This window comes from Dasypus novemcinctus, chromosome 4 (assembly GCF_030445035.2).
Source record: "Dasypus novemcinctus isolate mDasNov1 chromosome 4, mDasNov1.1.hap2, whole genome shotgun sequence".
Lineage (NCBI taxonomy): Eukaryota > Metazoa > Chordata > Mammalia > Cingulata > Dasypodidae > Dasypus > Dasypus novemcinctus.
In genome coordinates, this window is record NC_080676.1 from 59114679 (window position 1) to 59137959 (window position 23281).

The 23281-nt window shown below is 51.4% G+C and overlaps 1 protein-coding gene and 3 non-coding genes across 4 annotated transcripts; all 4 read left to right on the forward strand.

Annotated features, from left to right (window-relative positions):
• The first annotated feature begins 2544 nt into the window (after positions 1-2544).
• EIF4G1 (eukaryotic translation initiation factor 4 gamma 1) lies at positions 2545-22817 on the forward strand. Its single transcript, XM_058295467.2, is given in 35 exon segments — positions 2545-2684; positions 3469-3525; positions 3750-3843; positions 4141-4227; positions 4739-4759; positions 5352-5528; positions 5747-5846; positions 6908-7020; positions 7831-7923; positions 8133-8199; positions 8469-9290; positions 9553-9641; positions 9737-9923; positions 10011-10144; positions 10294-10452; positions 10621-10807; positions 11418-11459; positions 11462-11613; positions 11855-12001; positions 12221-12457; positions 12617-12721; positions 12847-13006; positions 13221-13321; positions 13894-13996; positions 14408-14510; positions 14731-14963; positions 15110-15228; positions 15338-15510; positions 16266-16391; positions 16548-16629; positions 18652-18750; positions 18875-19009; positions 19163-19244; positions 19385-19525; positions 22197-22817. Coding segments are annotated over 33 exon segments (4821 nt in total). The 5' UTR covers positions 2545-2684; positions 3469-3525; positions 3750-3783; the 3' UTR covers positions 22382-22817.
• On the forward strand, positions 9346-9426 carry LOC111765615 (small nucleolar RNA SNORD66). The gene has a single exon (XR_002797911.1). It is a non-coding gene; the product is annotated as a small nucleolar RNA SNORD66 (small nucleolar RNA).
• On the forward strand, positions 12493-12566 carry LOC111765614 (small nucleolar RNA SNORD66). The gene has a single exon (XR_002797910.1). It is a non-coding gene; the product is annotated as a small nucleolar RNA SNORD66 (small nucleolar RNA).
• Positions 13064-13139, forward strand: LOC111765613 (small nucleolar RNA SNORD66). The gene has a single exon (XR_002797909.1). It is a non-coding gene; the product is annotated as a small nucleolar RNA SNORD66 (small nucleolar RNA).
• Positions 22818-23281: the final 464 nt, after the last annotated feature.

The following is a 23281-nucleotide window of genomic DNA, read 5'->3' on the forward strand; positions in this document are numbered from 1 at the left end:
AATTGTTGCCACTATGAGTATATCCAAACATTACCATGCACCCTGGACATATGCCCTGTACAGCTCCCTGTCAGCCATATATCACCTGTCGATAGTATCCTATATCAGTATTCCTCCACTGCCATTGTTGAACCACTCTGTGATCCAAAACTTCCTGAAAATTGAAGCCCAATATAATGTCAGGTTCCCTTACTAGTAAGATGGCATATAGCAATGGGTTTAAAGGTTAGATATAGAATATGTGTTGACTTGGAAAAATTCTACATCCTATCTTTTTCTTTTTTTTTTTTTCCCTAATTATTGAACTTCTCTTCACAAGGGCCCTAGTCCACAGTAATTCATATATACAATATACAATACTCCCCCACATCTACCATTAAACCTTTTCCCTTCCACAGCGATATTCTTATAACTTATTCATATCATATTTACTTAAAGTGATGTACAGACTCTGAGACAATAGCTTTCAAACAAGGTGACATCCGTGCTTACACTGTGTTCCATACTTTAGGATATACAGTTTTCTAAATTTTTAGTTATCCTGTGTTTTACATTGTGGTTTACTTTATTAGTCTGTCGTCCCCTATATGTTTATGGTGTAATATTACATGTTTTATATCCATCCTTGTGTACTCTCGTGAAACTCCTCCCTTACCCCACATTTACTTTGGTTCCACACATTTAACATCCATTTTCCCATCCCCTTGGTGCCCACAGCGACAGCCAACCTCCATTTCCCGAGGAGCCCCGTCCAGAGATACTTGCAACAGTGACAGAGAACACTCTAGATCTGCATTTTCATTCTCACTATGGCACCTCCTTCATGGGTCTATTTTGTTTTTTCTCTGGACCTAGTACCCTATTTCTTTTCAGGGAGGAGACTGTCGGATATTCTTGTTCCTGAGTTTGCCCATTTTCTTTTTTCCTTTTTTTTCAAAGATTTCTTTTGTTTATTCCCATCCCCCTTTTTGTTTCTGCTTGCTGTGTGATCTGTGTCTGCTCGTCTTCTCTTTAGGAGGCAGTGGGAACCAAACCTAGGGCCTCCCATGTGGGAGAAAGGTGCTCAATCGCTTGAGCCACCTCAGCTTCCTGCTTTGTTGTGTCTCTGTCTTTCCTCTTTGTGTCTCCTTATTGCATTATTTTGTTGCGTCAGTTCACTGTGCCTGCCTGTTGCACTAGCTCACTCTTTCTCATCTTCTTCAAGAGGCACCAGGAACTGAATCCCAGACCTTCCAGGTGGTAGGCGGGAGCTCAGTTGCTTGAGCCACATCTGCTTCCTGCCCATTTTCTTCATGGGGCTTATGTCAGGAGCTATTTTATGTCATGCTAATTTAGCCACATCAAGTCTAGGGGTGTTATGCATGTCAGGAGGCAGTCTGCGATTGCAGGAAAAGAGTGAGCTTTGGGATAAGACCCAAGCACCAATCGTTTTTTCCCCCCCTCATTGTATTTTTTTTGTGTGTATGTGTTTCTTTTTTTTTCTTTAGGAGGTACCAAGAACCAACCCTGAGACCTCCCATGTGGGAGGTGGATGTACAACTCCTTGAGCCACATCTGCCCCCCCACCAATTCCTTTTTTTTTAAAATTTTCCATTTTTAAAATCTTTTTTAAGAAGACACATAGATCACACAAAATGTTACATTAAAAATATAAGAGGTTCCCATATACCCCACTCCCCCCCCACTCCTCCCACATCAACAACTTCTTCACATAGGTCATATATGAATGACCAGTTCATCATTGGTGATCAGAAAATGTTTTCTTACCTTCTTATTTTTGCCTATGTAATATACATATACACATATAGAGAGTGAGCGAGGGGGGAGAGAATGAACCTTGGTTATGTATCTAGGCACCGTTTTAGGTGCTTTCACATGAATTAACTCGTTTAATCCTCACAACCCAATAGAGTGGATTAATATTATGGTTAAAATGCTCAGCCTGATTTCAAATCTTCCCGTTATACAACTTGCCCAAGGTCGTCAGGTCATAAGTAGTACGACCAATCCAAGCTATCTGATCTTGAGTACGGCAAGGTCACAAGCTCGGTATTAGGATGGTCCCTTCTGGCTGCCTAGGATTGACCTTTGCCACTCGCAGGGAGCAATCTTTGTAAAACAAAAATTTCATAATACTCCTTTAGTTAGAATGTTTCAATTCCTTTAGTGTAACAGTCAATCTCTTTGTTAACAGGTCTTTCAGTGGTCTAGCCTACATTATCTTCAAAGGTTGCATAGTTCCTATTACTTTTCGCATCCGTGCCATGATTTACTTAGGCAGAACTGAGTCTGTAGTTTCAGTATTCTTAGTGTCGGTCAGCGCTTCGCCTCGCAGTTAGCATGCACTCGATAAATGCTCGCTGAATGGATGTGAGAATCAACTAAAGAACCACCGAACCGCGACGCAGAAGAGGGTCCGGCCTGGGAGTTCCAAAGTTCGGTAGGGGACACCCGGACGGGCAAGGGCTGTCACGTGACGGGGCGGGGCAAGCCCCATGTGCTCCGCGGCGCCCGGCAGTCCCGGCGCGGCTCCGCCCTCTGCGCCGGTCACGTGGGGGCGCCGGCTGCGCCTGCGGAGAAGCGGTGGCCGCCGAGCGGGATCTGTGCGGGGAGCCGGAAATGGTTGTGGACTACGTCTGTGCGGCTGCGTGGGGCTCGGCCGCGCGGACTGAAGGAGACTGAAGGTAAAGCCGCCATGTCCGGGCCCGACCCAGCCCCCCCATCCCCTCCCCCCGCATCCGCCGCCATCCGGGCCGGGACTGGCCGCCCTGCGCCGCCGTCCCGGCGCCCTGGCCCCGCGGTCGGAGCCTGGGCCCCGGCCCGTCAGGGCCCGATCCCCGGCCCACGTGTGCCCGGCCGGGCCCGGCCTGGCTGCTGGGTGGGGGTGGGGGTGCGCGGGCCCGGAATATGCGGGCCCCGCGGACTGGGAGGGCGCCGAGTTCGTCGGCCGGGAAGTGCCACCTCGGCCCGACCCGAGGAGGCCCCGCGGCCCGCGGGCGCAGGCATCGCGGCTCCCGGCCCGTCGCCCCCTCCCCCCTTCTCGGCCGGGCCGCCGCCGGGAAGTGACACGTTGTTCTTTGGCACTGGCCGGCGCTGCGCAGGGAGGGCGCAGTGGAGGGAGGCGGCGGCGGCGGGCAGGGAGGAGCCCCCGGCCCCGCCCGCCCTCCGGGCCGACCCTCACTTGCCTGAAACCGGCTCCTCTTAGGCCGCCGCCCGCCCTTCCTGGCCTGGCCTTGCCTGCAGTCCCACGCGGGTGTCCCCGCGGCCACCCGCGGCAGGCATACCTTCTGTGCCCCTGGGCCAGGCCGCGAACCCGGTGTCCCCGGTGGGGGGGCAGGGAGGCCACGGCCGAAGCAGCTAGTTCCGTTTGTGATCCGGGAGCCTGATGCCAGCGAGACCTGGAATTTCCGGTCTGGTTGGTCTGGGGCCCCGCGGAGCCAGGTTGAAACCCCTCACCTCCCAACCCAGGCCCTCGGATGCCCAGAACCTGTAGGCCGCACCGTGGACTTATTCTTAACCGAGGGGGTGAGTGAGGGAGCTGTTTCATCAGGTCAGGGGGGTGGTTGGAGGTGATGCGGGTTTGACACCCGTGCTGGCGGGGACACAGGCTGGATCGTTTCTGCTCCTTCACTCCCTTGGCTCCTCCGGGGCTCTGATTTGGACCCAGCCCTTGCTTCAACCCTTCCCCCACTCCATTTGCCTTAAGCTTGGGTCCCTTCCTCTTTCCGAGCTCCACTCTTTCCCAACAGGTGTTGGGGGGACCCTGATGTGGCACCAAATGAAATGAACAAAGCTTCACAGCCCACAGGCCCCCCGCCCGCCCCATCCCCTGGACTCCCACAGGTAATTAGGGACGAAGGCTGAAGAATTAGCAGGAACTTGGGTGGGGGTGGGGGAGACCAGGTCAGGAGCAGTTTCCAACCTCTGGATTTTCTCACCCCCAGCTGTGTCAGTGCAAAGTGCAGCTGCCTGCTGCCAAATTGAGACAGGGCCCCTGGGCTGTCCCTAGGGGCTGTCTTGGGGAGGGGGTATGTGGACTGTTGAGGCTCGTGCCACAGATCTACATCCCTTACTTCACCAGCTTGGGTTTCTGCCCCACCTGGGTTTCCCCTCTTGCTGAACTCTGATCTCCCCCTTCAGCCAGCGTTTCCCCCGGGGCAGACAGCACCGGTGGTGTTCAGTACGCCACAAGCGACACAAATGAACACGCCTTCTCAGCCCCGCCAGGTGAGGGGCTCTGGGGAGGGGAGTAGGGGGCCTGGGTGGGAGCCGTGGAAAATTTAGGCCATATTGGGCCTAGGATGGAAATTCTGGAGGCCCTGTACCTGGCCTTGATTTCCTGACAGTTGCTCTGTGTTCTTCCATGCGGCTCTGCACTTTGTGCTGTTGATTGCTTGTGGTGACTGGCCCCGTGAGGGATCTGTAGTTGGTGGGGTGGCATTACTGGGGTCCTGGTGCCTCTGAGACTTGGGGGCAGTGCTTTGAGCCCTAATGCCAGCTCCTGCTTTCCTGTTTCCTCCTTTTAATGGGAGGTCGCCATTGCTCTGTTCCCCTTCCCTGCTTTTTCTTTGGACTTTGGTGAGAGAAATACTCCAGCTGGTTCCTGCCTTTCTCTCTTCCCCACAGTCTTCCTTACTGAGTGGAAGGCTTCTTGTCTTATTTCATTCCACCTCCCCCATCCCCGCCCCCCATCACCTTGGGGGTAATTCTTTTCTTTCCTGTCCCCATGTGCTCTCAGGGAGGATTCAGGTCTTTACAGGTAAAACCCCTCTTCTAATCCTTGACCCTCTCCTGGTCTTACCCTTACCTTCCACCCTAGCCAGAGGCTACACATGGAGACTGGGAGTCTTCAGGGTGGGGACTTGTTTGCTGTACAGGTCCTCAGTCTGAGGCTGACTGCTGCATGTTAGGGGCTAAATTTGCAGCAAGCAATATCTGGGAATTGGGAATCTGTTGCATGTTAGAGGTTAGCTCCTCCTCACTACGTAGGGTGGAGCAGTGCATGTTGGGGAGTATGTTGCCTGAAAGGGCCTTACCTAGGCATGATGCATCTGGGTGTTAGGAAGCCCTTGCAGAGGGTGTAGACTGGTGAAGGTGACATAAGTATATGTGCATGGCAGGGAGGGACTGAACATGCAGAATGCAAAGCATATACCTGAATTTCGAGGCCATGTGTGAATACAAGTGAGTATGAGGCCATTAGTTGGAAAACTGGGCCTTGGAAGGATTGGTCCCCACTGCTCCAAAGCCCCCAGTACTTTTCTCCAGACTACAGCGACATTGTGGAGTGGCCATTTTGCTGTCCCTTTCCTCCCCTTCCCGATGCCAATTGCCTTCCTCCCTCCTGACAGCACTTCTACCCTAGCCGGGCCCAGCCCCCGAGCAGTGCAGCCTCCCGAGTGCCGAGTGCAGCCCCTGCCCGCCCTGGCCCAGCTGCCCATGTCTACCCTGCTGGATCCCAAGTAATGATGATCCCTTCCCAGATCTCCTACCCAACCTCCCAGGGAGCCTACTACATCCCTGGACAGGTGAGGCTGGAGGCTTGGGGGCTGGAAGCCACAGGACCTTGTCCCTGCAACCCTCACCTGCCCCACCCTGACCCTTCAGTGCCATCTCTTCTCTAGAGGTGGGACTTCCTTCTGGTCATTGCTCAGAGTTGGCTTGTCCTTTGTGCCCTACCTTCTCTTGGTAATCTGATGTGGTACTCATAGCCCCTTTAATCCCTTCTCTCCCCCCTCCCCATCAGGGGCGTTCCACATATGTTGTCCCGACACAGCAGTACCCTGTGCAGCCAGGAGCCCCCAGCTTCTATCCTGGTGCAAGCCCTACAGAGTTTGGGACCTACGGTAAGCAGGGGAGGGAGTCAGGCGAGAGTGAGTCCCAGGGAGCATCTAAACTGATCTACTGATTCAAAAGCATAAGACCCTTCCCAGACTTAGCTCTTGATCTAAAAATGATAGGATATATAGGAGGTGGGGAGTGGTGCTTAGTATTTAACTGGTGGTGATAATGGGAGAAGATTTGATCCTATTGCCCAGTGAGTTGGAGCCCTCCTCAGGTCAAGGAATGTAGGATCAGGTACCACCTTGAGGGCCTGTCAGTCAGCATTCGCTGTGACACACCTTCCATGGTTTGGGAGAGCCCAAGTAACATGGATTTGGGAGGCTGTTTTTCATTTACATTCTAGGAAAGGATTAGTCCATCTTTTTTGACAGTGCTTTCTAAAACTTTTTGATCACCTATTGGTAAACTTTGAGTATGTATCTTTAATACATGTATATTTTTGTTTGTATATATATATGCATAATTTAAACATAAAATTCTTGTGTTGCTGTCAATTAAAACAAGTGAGAGTAGGGAATGAGATTAAAAAATATATCCTGCTTTGGAGACCATTGTTTTAAGGTATTAATTTTTACTCATCCTGGGCCCAGTTCATAATATTACTTTTTTGTTTCCTTGCTCCTTAGCAAAGGGCTAGAGATTCGAACTGGACTCAGGTTGAGTGGAACGGGGTTGACAAATCTGTTTTTCTCATTCCTGGCCAAAGACCTGATTCTGTTTCAGGTTAAGTAGTTGCGGCTCCCTCAGAGTATGTGTTTACGTGTTGGGGGGTGGTGCACAAATAGTGCCTTATGGGGTAGGAGAGGAACAGACATACGTCCTCTGGTAGCTGGTGTGTGGTGGGGAAGGAGTGCCTGCCTACAAGGTGTGCGGGTGTCAGTGTCAGGAATTCTTGTAAACGCAGTTCAGACTGGTTTCCCAGCTTTGATAGACACCTACTTCCCTGGGGGAGGAGGGCGGGGCAGGGCAAGGGGCTGGCTGTGGGTGATGAGAGGTTCAAGCAGGCATTTGTGTGTGGTTGGGCCCTGACGCTGCCACCCTTTTTCCTGTCCTCCCCCCCCAGCTGGCGCCTACTACCCAGCCCAAGGCGTGCAGCAGTTTCCCACTGGCGTGGCCCCTACCCCGGTTTTGATGAACCAGCCACCCCAGATTGCTCCTAAGAGGGAGCGTAAGACGGTGAGTAGCAGCAAGTGGCTCTGGGACATTTGGGAAGGGGAGAATCAAGGTCAGGAGCTGCTGGGCATTGTGGGTCAGGGAGTGTGAGGAAGGAGATCTTCAGCTGAAAGTGGGCAGAGAATGGGGGTCTGTGGAGTGCTCAGGTTCTTTGTAGGGTGCTCAGATTTCAGTGCATAAGTATCTCACAGAAAGACTGGAGTGGCTAGAGGGAAAATTCCTGAGAGACTTGGGCTCTGGGGGTCCTAAGAACTATGCTTGGTTTGGGTTTCTGGTGGCTTGCCTTGGAAATGGTTTCTTTTTGGTGCTCCCCTCCCCCCTTAGTTCTGGTAGCTCTCTGGGCCTCCGCCTCTGCTCAGTCCTCAAGCCCTGGGCGTGGTGCCCAGAATAGGGTGCCAGGGCTGGGGAAGCCGCTGAGTCACCCTGGCTCCACCTACTGGATCTGGGCCCTGCCCCCAGAGATCAGGGAGACGAGCCGCAAGTGAGCCACATGGGTGTTAGGTGGGGGTCCTTGGCCCCAGCATGGGTATCCACTGACTTGGGGACTGCTGGTGGGGCAGGGGTGAGGGAGGGAGGGGCATTGTGATGTACTGGGCTGCTCTGTGAGGTCAGGGGTCTCCTAGGGGTGGGGGCCAAGGCAGGGACTACAAGAGCAGCTGGATGGGTTGACAGTAGAACTCAATGGGGTTTCTGGCGCTCACCCACTTTTTTCTCAGTGGGGGTGGGGGGTTGGCCTGGAGTTTTACCAGTAGGGTCAGGGTGGAGAGGTAGGTTCCCCCCACTCACCACTCATCCCATAACTTTTTTCCCCAGATCCGAATTCGAGATCCAAACCAAGGAGGGAAGGATATCACAGAGGAGATCATGTCTGGGGCCCGCACCACCTCCACACCCACCCCTCCCCAGGTACAGTCCGTCCACCCCTTTGAGTGACTATGGCTGTGGGGGGGGCTGTTCTGCTCAGAAACTCCTGAGGCCCTCGATCCTTTCCTTCAACTAGGGATTATTTCCCTGCTTTCTTGGGTTTCTAGGCAGAACTAAAGTAGAAATGGCTCTAGGGATGAAGGGTTGTGGGATTTGTCAAGGTAAACTTGGTGACTTTTTGTGTCCTTTAGACGGGAGGTGGATTGGAGCCTCAAGCTAATGGGGAGACACCCCAGGTTGCTGTCATTGTCCGGCCAGGTAAGTAAGCAGGTGGACAGCACTTATATGGGAAAAAGGAGCATGACAGTTGATCTGAGTAGGTGGAATGACTTAGGTTTTCAAGTAGTGAGATTTCAAGGGTGAATGGGATTTTGGGTGAGAAGGGAAAAATACCTTAGATGGGAGAAGATGCGGGGTGGTTGGGGCGGTGTATCAAGTGGGAATGTCTTGGTGGTGGTGGTGGGGGGAGGAATGGCAACAGTGGAGGCCTTGCCTTTAATTATTCATTCTTCCTTCCCATGGTGCAGATGACCGGTCACAGGGAGCGATCATTGGGGGTCGGCCAGGGCTTCCTGGCTCAGAGCACAGCCCTTCAGAATCCCAGCCTTCATCACCTTCTCCGACCCCGTCACCACCCCCAATCTTGGAACCGGGGTCTGAGCCTAATCTTGCAGTCCTCTCTATTCCTGGGGACACTCTGACAACGGGGATGATACAAATGTCTGTAGAAGAATCAACCCCCATGCCCTGTGAAACTGGGGAGCCATATTGCCTCTCTCCAGAACCCACTGCCCTCTCTGAACCCATACTGGAGGTGGAAGTGACACTTAGCAAACCAGATCCAGAATCTGAGTTCTCTTCCAGTCCAGTCCAGGTTTCCACACCCCTCGTATCTCACAAGGTGGAGATTCCTCATGAGCCTAATGGTGTTGTCCCATCTGAGGATCTGGAACCAGAGATGGAGCCGAGCCCAGAGCTTGCCACCCTCTCTCCCCTGACTTGCCCCTCTGAACCTCCAGTGCCCATTGCTCCAACTGCCCAACCTGAGGAACTGCTCAACGGAGCCCCCTCGCCACCAGCTGTGGACTTAAGCCCAGTCAGTGAGCCCAAGGAGCAGGCCAAGGAGATGACAGCATCAGTGGCTTCCCCTCCCATCCCCTCTGCCACGCCAGCTATGGCTCCTCCAGCTACTTCCCCTGCTCAGGAGGAGGAAATGGAGGAAGAAGAAGAAGAAGGAGAAGCAGGAGAAGCTGAGGGTGAGAAGGGAGGAGAGGAACCACTCTCCCCAGAGAGCACCCATGTCCCAGCCCACCTGTCCCAGAATTTGGAGGCAGCAGCAGCCACCCAAGGTAAAACGTGACTAGATGGTTGAAGTGGGGCAGGCTGGTGGGTGTGGTTCCTTCTCTCCATTGATGACCTGTTTGTGCCATTGTGTCTGGGTCCCAGAAGCCCTGCAATAGAACCTAAGAGAGCTAGAGTAAGGAATTATAAGCCTAAAGGGGGTGCAATGGAAGTAGAGGAGATTACTGTGGCTGCTTTTTGTTTTTCCCAGAAGTTAAGGGTACTCCTTAAATTACTCCCTCTTTCTCTCTCTTTATTTTTTTAATATAGTGGCAGTATCTGTGCCAAAGAGAAGACGGAAAATTAAGGAGCTAAATAAAAAGGAGGCTGTGGGAGACCTTCTAGATGCTTTCAAGGAGGTAAGGGAATGAAAAGTAGCTGAGGGGAGAGGGCAGAGTTTGCGTATAGAACAGTGGTCATTCTGCAAACAAACTTTGATTTCCTGTGATTACAGGTGAACCCAGAAGTACTGGAGGTGGAAAATCAGCCTCCTGCAGGCAATAATCCAGGCCCAGAGTCTGAAGGCAGCAGCATGCCCCCACGGCCTGAGGAAACAGATGAGACCTGGGACTCAAAGGAAGACAAAATTCATAACGCTGAGAACATCCAGCCTGCGGAGCAGAAGTATGAGTATAAGTCAGGTATGCTCAAGGAAGGGTTGAGAGTGCTGAGTGCTCTTGTCAGCCCCAGTAGTCGAGTATGATTGGTTCATCCTCTCTTCCTTGCAGATCAGTGGAAGCCTCTAAACCTGGAGGAGAAAAAACGTTATGACCGTGAGTTCCTGCTTGGTTTTCAGTTCATCTTTGCCAGTATGCAGAAGCCGGAGGGATTGCCCCACATCAGTGATGTGGTGTTAGACAAGGTTGGTGCGCTTGAGAGTATGTGTTGGGGACGGGGAGAATAAGTTTGGGTTGAATGGTCTGGATGCACTGGGGAGGAAGGAGCCTGAGATCCTGACGGAGTAGTTAATAACCACAGCTTGCCTTGAGACCGTTCCTGTTCTCTTTGCAGGCCAATAAAACACCACTGCGACCACTGGATCCCACTAGACTACAAGGCATAAATTGCGGCCCAGACTTCACTCCATCCTTTGCCAACCTTGGCCGACCAGCCCTTAGCAACCGTGGGCCCCCAAGGGGTGGGCCAGGTGGGGAGCTGCCCCGAGGGCCGGTGAGTGGGACTGGTAGAGGGGCAGATGGGCATGGGCATGGGTATGTGGGTGGGTTGCACCCTTGTGTCTCTTTGGGGATCGGTGAGTGGTCTGCTCTGGAGATGTGGTAGCAGTGTCACGTGCTGTGCCGGCTAATTCTGTCCATGTCCTTATCCCTTGTTTAGCAGGCTGGTCTGGGACCACGGCGCTCTCAGCAGGGCCTCCGAAAGGAACCTCGTAAGATCATTGCCACAGTGTTAATGACTGAAGATATAAAACTGAACAAAGCAGAGAAGGCCTGGAAACCCAGCAGCAAGCGGACAGCAGCTGACAAGGACCGAGGGGAAGAGGATGCTGATGGCAGCAAAAACCCAGGTACTGATGAGTCCTGCTTTTGGTCCTCATTCCTTTTTTTTTTTTTTAAAGATTTATTTACTTCTCACCCCCCTTCCCCCTTGCCCCACTTGTCTGTTTTCTGTGTCCATTTGCTGTGTGTTCTTCTTTGTCTGTGTTGTCAGCGGCACCGGGAATCTGTGTCTCTTTTTGTTGCGACATCTTATTGTGTCAGCTCTCTGTGTATGTGGAGCCATTCCTGGGCAGGCTGCACTTTCTTTCGCGCTGGGCGGCTCTCCTTACAGGGCGCACTCCTTGCGCGTGGGGCTCCCCTTTGCGGGGGACACCCCTGCGTGGCACGGCACTCCTTGTGTGCATCAGCAATGTGTGTGGGCCAGCTCCACACGGGTCAGGGAGGCCTGGGGTTTGAACCATGGACCTCCCATGTGGTAGGTGGATGCCCTAACCACTGGGCCAAGTCCACTTCCTTCATTACTTCTTAAGCTCTGCCCTCTGAGCCAATTTTGTCCTTTTTTTTCCTGTCCATCCTTTTCACTGCATCTGCCTCAGTCCCTACCACCTCTCCCAGCTGCTCTGTTCTCCTGAGAACCTCACTGGATCCCATGTCTGTCTCTGTCACTCTACTCCCCAGGACCTGTTCCGCAGGTGCGCTCCATCCTGAATAAGCTGACACCCAGATGTTCCAGCAGCTGATGAAGCAGGTGACGCAGCTGGCCATCGACACCGAGGAACGCCTCAAAGGAGTCATTGACCTCATCTTCGAGAAGGCCATTTCAGAGCCCAATTTCTCTGTGGCCTATGCCAACATGTGCCGCTGCCTCATGGCGGTTAGTTTCTACTGTTAATTAAACCCGTGATTTTCTAAATCTCATGGTGTTGCATCCCACTCCTATTCCCAAGACTCCCTGAGTCTAGCTTCTTGGTTCTCCTCCAGCTTGTGCTGTTGATGGCATCCAGGAGGAGGCAGAGTTGGGGCCAGAGGTCTTGCTAAGTCAGGTAGTTAAAGACCCCTAAAGGGCTTTCACTGCCTTAGACTAGTCTGAGTATGACATTCTCTTTGACCTACAGTTGAAAGTGCCCACTACAGAAAAGCCAACAGTGACTGTGAACTTCCGAAAATTGCTCTTGAATCGATGTCAGAAGGAGTTTGAGAAAGACAAAGATGATGATGAAGTATTTGAGAAGAAGCAAAAAGAGATGGATGAAGCTGCCACGGTGAGAGGAGATCCTACCCACCACCACTGTCACCCTCTCCCATCCAGATGTCCTGATGCTACTCAGCTGTAGAGTTGGGGATGGGGATATGTGGGATGGCGGTAGTAGTGTTTGGGGGAGTTTCTCTGCCTCATGACATGAGTGCTTTAGATGGTGGGGGAGAAGGGCTTTAGCAGAGTGACTGAGTATCTTGATGTATCCCTGTCCCTTGACTGGCAGGCAGAGGAACGGGGGCGCCTGAAGGAAGAGCTGGAAGAAGCTCGGGACATAGCCCGGCGGCGTTCTCTAGGGAACATCAAGTTTATCGGGGAGTTGTTTAAGCTGAAGATGTTAACAGAGGCCATCATGCATGACTGTGTGGTCAAACTACTTAAGAACCATGATGAAGAGTCCCTTGAATGCCTTTGTCGTCTGCTCACTACCATTGGCAAAGACCTGGACTTCGAGAAAGCCAAGGTAAGGGTCCTGGAGCCTAAGTGTGTAGACCTGCTGTCCACTGACAACCCTGTTTGGCCATTGTATCTGGGCCACCAAACTACAGTGATGAAGCTGACGGCCCGAGGAGGAGGAAGGTGAAGTATTAATTCTTGATCTGATCCCACTGCTTCTCCCTAGCCTCGAATGGATCAGTATTTCAACCAGATGGAAAAAATCATTAAGGAAAAGAAGACGTCATCCCGCATCCGCTTTATGCTGCAGGATGTATTGGATCTTCGACGGGTATGTGTCCTCTTTTCCCGTGGCTAGTCTGCTGCCTCTGACTCCACAGCCCTGCAGTTCCTGACTCTGCTTCCAGTGGCCTTCCCTGAGGTAGTTAATGTGTGACTTGCTGCCTGTTTCCACAGAGCAATTGGGTGCCACGCCGAGGAGACCAGGGTCCCAAAACCATTGATCAGATCCACAAGGAGGCTGAGATGGAGGAACATCGGGAGCACATCAAAGTGCAGCAGCTCATGGCCAAGGGCAGTGACAAGCGTCGGGGTGGCCCTCCAGGCCCGCCCATTAGTGAGTTTGAGGCCAGGGTGGAGGAGAGGGCAGTGAGGGACTGTGAGGGGTTGTGCTTTCCACTGATGACTTCCTGTTAGTGCCACGTGTCTGGGCCACTGAGACCCCATGATGGAACTGAGGATCTGAGGAAGGGGGGCGTGGCGGTGTCCCTAGGGGAAGGGGCTCTTGGGACTTAATTCATTTTCTCAGTATGTCCTCTTTTTTGTCCCAGGCCGTGGTCTTCCGCTTGTAGATGATGGTGGCTGGAACACAGTCCCCATCAGCAAGGGCAGCCGCCCCATTGACACCTCACGACTCACCAAGATTACGAAGGTAGGGGTGTGCATACTGGGCTTGAGGATCGTGGTGGGGAGGGTAAAGAGGGATCAGACAGCAGAGATTTGGATCTTGGTTCTTTCCCTCACTTTACTGAGGTTGGAAAGGTGACAGCTGAAGCTGATCTCTTAGAGTAACTGGTTAGATAGCTGGAGACTGGGCTACCACCAACTCTGGGGTCTGTATTCACATTGGTCTTGGACAGGTTGGCAAACTAAGGCATCCATATATTCTGTACCTCCCATGAGCTAAGTGGTTTTTATATTTTTTAATGTTTGGAAAAAAACTGTATATTTTGTGTGAGAGAAAAGTATATGTGATGCAGATTTCATTGTCCAAGAATAGTTTATTGGAACACAGTCACACTCATTCCTATGGCTGCTTTCACACAGCGGCAGGGTTGAATAGTTGCAATGGGCTGTATACCTGCAAAGCCACCTGGCCCTTTACAGAAAAAAACTTTCCAATCCCTGGTCCTAGGACATTCACAATCTTTGTGGCTGGATGTGATGGTGCCAGCTGGGGGCATTGGCCAGGTCAGACCCATCCCTCTCCCTTTACTTCCTCAGCCTGGCTCCATTGATTCTAACAACCAGCTCTTTGCACCTGGAGGGCGACTGAGCTGGGGCAAGGGCAGCAGTGGAGGCTCAGGGGCCAAGCCTTCAGATGCAGGTATGGAGGCCTCTTAGCTGAGCTCATGAGGGCAGAGCCTTGTCTACAAGGCTTTCCGCCACCTCCACCCTGCCCCCCCCATGGCTCCCTCATCTGTTTGCTCGTTTTTGCTCATTGTTTGTGCTTGTTGTTTGTGCTGTTGTCTGCTTTTTTTTTTCCTTTTAGGAGGCACCGGGAACCGAACCCGGGACCTCCCAGGTGGGAGGCGGGCTCTCAACTGCTTGAGCCACATCCGCTCCCCAAGGGAGGCTTTTAATACAAGGTGGTTAGGCAATGTAGGAGGAATGGGACTTGGGTTGGGATTGAACTGTTTTAGTGTTGGAGCTAAATGAAGTGTCCTAAAGTGGGAAGTAAGAGAAAAGATGCAGAAAACAACAAAGAAGTTTTCATTTGAATTTTCTGCCTCCCCAGCATCAGAAGCTGCTCGTCCAGCTACTAGTACCTTGAATCGCTTCTCAGCTCTTCAACAAGCAGTACCCACAGAGAGCACAGATAACAGACGTGTTGTACAGAGGTGAGGTTTTCTGTGTGTTTGTTCTTCCCATTGAGAGCACTATTGGATTTTGGTTATTTTCATTGGAATTCCTCACATCTGTAATGCTTGGATCCCTGGCTGAAGTTAGGAGTATTTCCTCATGCCAAGAACATGGTGCAACAGTTACTCAGCATGTTGGCTAATTACACGAGAGTGCGCCTGGGAGAACTGCTAGGGATAATTTGCCTCTTTCTTTTAGGAGTAGCTTGAGCCGAGAACGAGGTGAGAAAGCTGGGGACCGGGGAGACCGCCTAGAGCGGAGTGAACGGGGAGGTGACCGTGGGGACCGGCTCGATCGCGCACGAACTCCCGCCACCAAGCGGAGCTTCAGCAAGGAAGTGGAGGAGCGGAGTCGAGAGCGGCCTTCTCAGCCTGAGGGACTGCGCAAGGCAGCTAGCCTCACAGAGGATCGGGACCGTGGGCGGGACACTGGTGAGCAGCCTGGGAGAGCAGGGAAGGGAGAAAGGTGTTGGCTAGTTTGGGGCTAGCCGGTCCTTAGACTGAGTCTTGAGTTCCAGACCCTATTTGCTAGGAAGACTGGAACTGAAGAGTTTTTGTTCTCTTTTCTCCTTCCACAGTGAAGCGGGAAGCCACCCTGCCCCCAGTGAGCCCCCCAAAGGCTTCGCTGTCTGAGGAGGAGCTGGAGAAGAAATCCAAGGCCATCATTGAGGAATATCTCCACCTCAATGACATGAAGGTAGGCTGTGGGAGGGGTCTCAGTGGTGGAGAGTGGGCAGGTCTGCAGTGTGGGTCTGAGCCAGTCTGACTACTCTCTCCCTCCTGTGCCCTGCGCCCCACCTTTACAGGAGGCAGTGCAGTGTGTGCAGGAGCTGGCCTCACCCTCCTTGCTCTTCATCTTTGTGCGGCATGGCATTGAGTCCACACTGGAGCGCACCACCATTGCTCGTGAGCATATGGGGCGGCTGCTGCACCAGTTGCTCTGTGCTGGGCACCTCTCCACTGCTCAGTACTTCCAAGGGTATGCTTGACTCTTTGGGCCCCCCATTTCTGCGTACCCATATAATTCCCTCTCCTTTGTGGGACTACCCTCAAACCTTGCGTACAGATTTCTCAACCACTCTGGTCACTATTCCTTTTGGGGGCAGTGTATAAAGCATCTAAGGACAGTTGTCTTTTTTTATTTTTTTAAAGATTTATTTTTTATTTATTTCTCTCCCCTTCTCCTTTCCCCTGCCCCCATTGTCTGCTCTCTCTGTCCATTCGCTGTGTGTTCTTCTGTGTCTACTTTGTATTCTTGTCAGTGGCACCAGAATCTGTGTCTTTTCTTTGTTGTGTCATCTTGCTGTGTCAGCTCTCTGTGTGTGCAGCGTCATCCCTGGGCAGGCTGCACTTTTTTTTTTTCGCGCTGGGCTGCTCTCATTACGAGGTATACTCCTTGCGCTTGGGTCTCCCCTACATGGGGGACACCCCTGCGTGGCACAGCATTCCCCGCGCACATCAGCACTGCGTGTGGGCCAGCTCATCACACGGGTCAGGAGGCCCTGGGTTTGAACCTTGGACCTCCCATGTGGTAGGCGGATGCCCCATCAGTTGGGCCAAATCTACTTCCCAACAGTTGTCTTTTGAAGGTGGTCTTAGCTTGAGATAATTGCCACGTGTGTAGAGAATATTTCTGGTGGGCTCCCACTTTATCTTTGGCCATGCCATGTTGCCCCAGGAGAGTGGGTGTCCAGCTTGTCTTCTCTAGAGTGCCGTCTTGAATTCCCTTTGCAGGCTGTATGAAATCCTGGAATTGGCAGAGGACATGGAAATCGACATCCCTCATGTGTGGCTCTACCTAGCAGAACTGGTAACGCCTATTCTGCAGGAAGGTGGGGTGCCCATGGGGGAGCTCTTCAGGTAAGCCCTACTGGTGTAATGCAGGGAAGGTAAATACAGGAAGAAAGGGATAGGTAGGGAGGTGTGGAAGGTCGGATGCTGGGTTGGGGGAGGGATGGGATAGTGTTGCAAGGGCTTGTGAAAGCCATCGACAGTGGGATTTTTCTCTTCTCGAAGGGAGATTACAAAGCCCCTGAGACCCCTGGGCAAAGCTACTTCTCTGTTGCTGGAAATCCTGGGGCTCCTTTGTAAAAGCATGGTGAGTGAGGGCCTTTCTGGGGCGGGGCGGGGGGGGGGTGCGGTGTGTAAGACTCTTCTCCCATGGCGGGGTTTGGCATACTTGCACTGGTCTGAAGGCTGCTTGGCCCTGTGGTGGCGTGGGTAACGGTGATGGCAGTGCCCTGTTGGAACATGGGGGAGGACATGTTGAGGATGGCAGTCTCCCTCAGAGGGCTTTCCTGCCTTGAGTTTTGGCCAAGGCTAGAGGAGAAAAGACCCTATGATTGATAGACTCATTGATTCATTCAGCTAACAGTTTTTTGTTTGTTTGTTTGTTGTTATTTTTAAGATTTATTTATTTATTCCCCCCCCCCAGTTGTCTGTTCTCTCTATTTGCTGCATCTTCTTTTGTCTGCTTCTGTTGTTGTCAGTGGCATGGGAATCTGTGTTTCTTTTTGTTGCATCATCTTGTTGTGTCAGCTCTCCGTGTGTGCGGCACCATTCCTGGGCAGGCTGCATTTTCTTTCTTGCTGGGCGGCTCTCCTTATGGGGCGCACTCCTTGTGTGTGGGGCTCCCCTATGCGGGACACCCTTGCGTGGCACGCACTCCTTGCGTGCATCAGCACTGCGCATGGGCCAGCTCCACATGGGTCAAGGAGGCCCGGGGTTTGAACCGTGGACCTCCCATGTGGTAGACGGACGCCCTAACTATTGGGCCAAGTCTGGTTCCCCAACTAACGGTTTTTGAAATCTATTATATACAAGGTACTGGGAATACATGAGTGAATAAGACTAGTTGGCAAAGAAAAAAACAAGCGATGACAGCTTAATATAAAAACAGTATGAAGTAAAGCGTGAAATAAAATAGTTGAAATAGAGTACTGTGAGCTTGCAAAGGAATATGTGTTTGGTAATGTTGATACAGAAGGCTTTCTGGGAAGGGCGTTAAAGCTGCTCTGTGGAAGTTGGCGACTGGGAGGTGTAAAGGCTTAAAGATGAGGAAAGGCAAGTTGGGTGTGGTTTTAGTGGTGGTGAGAAGTTGGGATGTTGTGGTTTCAAAAGAGTTCAGTTACCTGGAACCTTGAGCCATAAGACTTTGGATTGAAAAGAATTGTCATATTTTCTCTTTTAATCCTTTTAGATGAAAAATAAGTGCCAGGATAAAATTTTTTTTTTTTTTTTTTTTAAGAAAACCATATGGATTTATGTATGTTACTGAGTCTAAGCTGTTATAGATTGTATGACAGTAACAATTTACTCATTGTTAAGAAAGAAAAGACTTAACGGCCATACTTTTTTTTCCCTTGCTTTCTGATGGGCATACTTTTAGAATGTACAGCAACTCAATTTTAGTGCTGTTGAAATGTGTACAAATGAGCATCATTAAAAATCTGTGAACTACAATAATCTTTGGTTAGGGACTGATGGCCTCATTCTGAATATCTATTGGTGTAAATGAGTGATCCTTTCAGGGTCTCTTGTCCCTTAGAAAAAATGGGCTTAGTCTTTGTGATATGCGTTGGGGATAAGGGGTGGAAGGGCATTTGTTTCTAAAATTTCCTTTTAGAACTTGCACTTAAAAACCAAGTAAGCATAGTTAGAGAAATTGTCTCCTCCCAATAGCATTTAATTGGAAAAATGAAAAGAAAAAAAACCCCTAAACTGTGTTAGAAATAGAAATGTAGGTAAGCCTGGAAGTCTAGGCTAGGATGAGTTACTTGGATTTGATTGTTTTACCTTTTTGAGATCCAGTAATTCTTTGAGAATCCTGTGAAAGCTCCTTGACATCCTTCCTAGAGACTTGGGCCAGTTCCTCTACCCTCTTGCATAGCCCTTTGGTGAATGAGTTCTGTTTATGTGGATGGTCATTTGACATCTGTGCCCTGCACTAGAGTCATGGAGGACTTTTGTGTCTTTTTGGTACCACTTTGGTATCCTTAGCTCCTAGCAGGCACCTAGTGGACTTTGAGTAAATACCTGTTGGCTGACTGTTGTGGAGATGTCAGGTACTTAGGCAAGAGGTTAGGAGGGCAGTTTGCTGAGTAGGTCTTTTGTGTTCCAGGGTCCTAAAAAGGTGGGGATGCTGTGGCGAGAGGCTGGGCTCAGCTGGAAGGAATTTCTGCCTGAAGGCCAAGATGTTGGTGCATTTATCGCTGAACAGGTTTGGTGCTGATTAGGTTAATTGTAGCATTTGGGGCTGAGTCTTCTTCCCCCTCTGCACTCATCTCTCTCACATAGTTTACCTTGTAAGCCTTTTGACTATGGATGGGCTTTTTTGTTTGCAGAAGGTAGAATATACCCTGGGAGAAGAGTCAGAGGCCCCTGGCCAGAGGGCACTCCCCTCTGAGGAGCTGAGCAGGCAGCTGGAAAAACTGCTTAAGGAGGGCAGCAGTAACCAGCTGGTGTCTGACTGGTTAGAGGTATGTATTTCCTGGGTATTGACTTGGGGGTGAGGGAAAGGAAGGAGAAGTATTTTTTGGTGGGTGCTGGTGGGGTGGGTGGGTTGGGGTGGCAAGGACGGAGACTGAAGTCCATAATTTGGAAATCATGGCCCATTTGTTTTTCCTGCACAGGCCAACCTGAGTGAACAGCAGGTAGCATCCAACACAGTAGTTCGAGCCCTCATGACAGCTGTCTGCTATTCTGCAATTATCTGTAAGAGGAGCCAGGGAGAAAGAGGGGTTGAGGGTGGGCCCAACCAGGCAAAAGGCGGGAGGGAGGTTTCAGTCTTTGTCTCCTGGTTCTGAGCCACACTGAGTGTATTATTCCATTTATCCCTGTCTTCTTTCTTATAGTTGAGACTCCCCTCCGAGTGGATGTTGCAGTGTTGAAAGCTCGAGCAAAACTGCTGCATAAATATCTATGTGATGAGCAGAAGGAGCTGCAGGCACTCTATGCCCTCCAGGCCCTTGTAGTGACCTTAGAACAGCCTGCCAGTAAGAGCCAGGTTGCAGGTGGGGGGGGATGGAGTTGGGGGACTTGTCACACAACAGGAGGTGGTTGTGAAGGGGTCTTAACCCAAGAAAGATGGGTCGTCATTGAAGAGCAGCATGCCCTCATGATTTGGTTCCATCCTTCCCTCACAACCTTTGTTTCTTTGCCTATAATTGGAAGAAGTTGGACTAAGGCTTGAAGGGTTAATTGACTACCTGCCTTGTACCTAGCCATCTGGTAGGTGCCGGGAGTGCAGAGATGATAAATAACATCTTCCAGGTGTCTGCCTGTCACAGGGCTGGTCTGCTGTGCTTAATCTTGCCTCCTTTAATTCTTACCAGCTGTCATCGAGGGTAAGTGGCATTCTCCAGATTGGGAGATTGAGGCTTAGGTTAGCATGCCTGAGATTATTCATTCAGGAAATAGATGTTGCTAGGCAGTGGGATGTTAACAGTGAATAAGTCAGGTCTATTTCCTGTACTTATCTGGCTGAGATTGGTATGGAGTCTGTAACAGTGTTGGAAGATGGGTCCTGCGGTGCTGAGTAAACCTGGTCTGAGGGGTGATGAGTGGGAAGCTCAGTGACAGATGGGAGGGGAGCACTTTGAAAAATGGAAGTGTGTATGAAGGGAGATCCAGAGGTAGAAAGGACTTGCCACAAGATGAGGAACTGTTGAAGGATGACAGAGAGTGGGGAGCACTGTCAGCCAGTTGTAAGTGAGGAAAGCAGGGGCTGGAGAGGTGAACATGGGCCCAGTCATGCCAAAGGTGGGAAAGCCATAGGAAGAGTTTTGGGTTTTGCCCTATGGGCAGCAGAAAGCCTTTATCGGATTTTAAGCAGGAAGAAACTAATATATTAGATTTTAGTTTTAAGATCATCCTGTCCATGAGTGGGAAGAGTGATTTGGAATGGGGCAAGAGTGAATGCAGCAGAGAGTCAGCAGGAGTGTGTTGGTAGTGGCTCAGTTGCTCTGATGGTAATATAAATGGGGAAAGGAGGGGCAGGATGCAAGGGCACTGACATGACAGCTTTTTTCCTGTCACAGTGGCCTGGTAGGGGAATGGTGAGGGGTTAGAAGTCAAGGATGACTTTCAGGATGGTTTGGGGGGAGTGGGGAGTGAGATGATATGGGGCAGGGAACACTGGGTGGAGTCCAGTTTGGTCACCCTGAATTTGTGATTCTGGGAGGGGAGGGGAATCCAGAAATGTCATGCAGGCAGCTGGATATCTGAATCTATTTGGAAGGGGGAGGCAGATCTGTGAGTTGCTGGCACATTGTATATTCAAGTTACAGAAGTCTACGGAATTGGCTCTAGAGTGAGTGATGAGGGCCTGGCATAGAACCTGGAGGAAGTGAAGGACCCAGGGGTAGACACCAAAGGAGGAAAAGTACCATGTGAAAAAAGACAGTAATTTTAGGAGAGGGAAATAGTGATATTAGGTGCTGCTGAGAATTCATAGGAGCAGACTTGAAAATTTAGGGGCCTTTGGAGTAGAGAAGCATGAAGGTCATCCTGGCAAAACAGTAATTTGTTGGAACAGGAAACAAAATCTAGATTGGTAGGGACTGAGAAATATTTGAGTGAGATGGAAAAAAAACCCTGCAAGTGTAGGTAGGCAAAGTCTTGTTTGGCTGTAAGAGATGGTAGTTGAAAAGGAGGCTTTTTGTGTTTAGATGGGAGAAATGGGTGTGAAAAGAGAGGGCAAAGTGGATAATCGATTGATTGTATATGGTGGTGGGTGGGCATGGAATTTGTAGCACAGTTTAGGCTAAGTGAAGGATCTGCTGCCATTGTTGTGGGATGGGGGTGGGGGAGCAGTGTCTGCAGGCAAGGATTGTGGATTTGAAGGTGGGTAGGCACACCCCAAGGAACAACCAAGCCTGTGGCACGCCATAGATGGCTTAGCCAGGATTTTACCCCAGTCCGGACTCTAGCGCCTGTGCTTTATTCATTTCACTACTCTGCCTCCTTTGTTTTTAGAAGCGTAAATTTAAAGACACACCATGTACTCGATGGGATAGATTATGTTCAGTCGGTTACTAGAAGCTACCTAGCAGGGAGGGGTGGAGGAGAAAAGAGGTCAGAGTAGATGATCCTCTTGAGCCATTGAATCTTGAAGGAATTCACTAGGAAGGTGAGTAGAGCAGGGGTGTTCCTGGTGAGGGATGTAGAACATGCTGAAGCATGTGGGGGCTCTGGAGAGGGTGTGCATATGTGTTGGGAAGTAAAGGAAAATTGGGGTGAAGTGTTTGTCAGGAGTTAGTCTCTTTGAGGACTGGAAATGTCCCAGGTTACATCCTTGATGTTTGAGAGTGATACATTTGGTACTTTGTGGTTCGCTGCATTTAGCAGTACCTGAGTTTATATAGTTTTTCCCACTAAATGTATCGTGAGTGGAGACGGATCTACAGAGGTGAGGCCTGGTGGGTTTGTAAGGTTTGTTTGATGGCCAAGTGACTTACTCGTGTGCGCCAGTCTCTCAGGTCATGAGATTAGCACCCTGTCAGAGGCCTGGTCACTCTGGCGTGGGCGTACCCATAAACATCAGGACTGCGGGTCAGGGCCTTGCCTCACAGTGGAACTTTGGCCTCCATTCCCTTGGGAGGGCCCCCTAGTGGTGGCTGGGTGGCCGCGGCTAGCTGCTCTAACTGCTGCCTTGCCTGTTCACAGACCTGCTTCGGATGTTCTTTGATACGCTATACGACGAGGACGTGGTGAAGGAGGACACCTTCTACAGCTGGGAGAGTAGCAAGGATCCCGCCGAGCAGCAGGGCAAGGGTGTGGCCCTTAAATCTGTCACAGCCTTCTTCAAGTGGCTTCGTGAGGCTGAGGAGGAGGAGTCCGACCACAACTGAGGGCGGGTGGGGGCCGGGGTCTTGGAGCCCCATGGACACGCGGATGGCCCCGCCAGCCGCCCGGACTGCGGGGGGGCGGCAGCAGAGGCGGCGGCAGCGGGAGCCTGTAGTGCGGTGTGTCTGAGCTAATAAAGTGGCTGAAGAGGCAGGATGGCTTGGGGCTGCCTGGGGCCCCCCTCCAGGATGCTGCCAGGTGCCCTCTCTTCCCCCTGGGGCACAGAGATATATTATATATAAAGTCTTGAAATTTGGTGTGTCTTGGGGGGGACACTACCGCTTGCCCCTGGGGTCCTTTTTATTTTCTGAAATCACTCTTGGGACGGCTGTCCTCGCTGCTGGGGGCATATGCCCCAGCCCCCGCACCACCCCTGCTGCTGCCTGGGCAGGGGGAAGGGGGGGCACGGTGCCTGTAATTATTAAACATGAATTCAATTAAGCTCATTGCCTCTCTGCTTTATGGCCTGCTCCCTCTGGAGAAGGGGTATGGATATAGGTGAGCAGCCTTTCCAGAGCTGGCATTGTAGCCTGGCACCCCTCCTGCCTCTTCCCCTGTCCATGATTGCGGGGGCTGGAGCCACAGCAGGGTTGGGTCCTCGAGGTGGGTGGGTGGGGTGCTTAGGAGGGAAGTAGCTGTGGGTCAGATAATAGAATAGTTCTTGCTGGTCTCTTGTCCTCTGCCTAGAGCGTGATCCAGGGCCCTTGTGTGACGAGATCCCTGGTTTCCGGTTGTCTGTAGCTCGAGAAGCTCTTTGTTAGCTTCAAGGTCTCATCTATAAAGTGCGGGGGTATGGGCGGCAACAGGGTTTTCTGTTGTCATGTAGTGACCGGGCTGAGGAAGTTCGGTGAATCCCCTCCTCCCCCGCCTTCAGGTTCGCGCTGCAGTGGGTCCAGGGAGCAGAT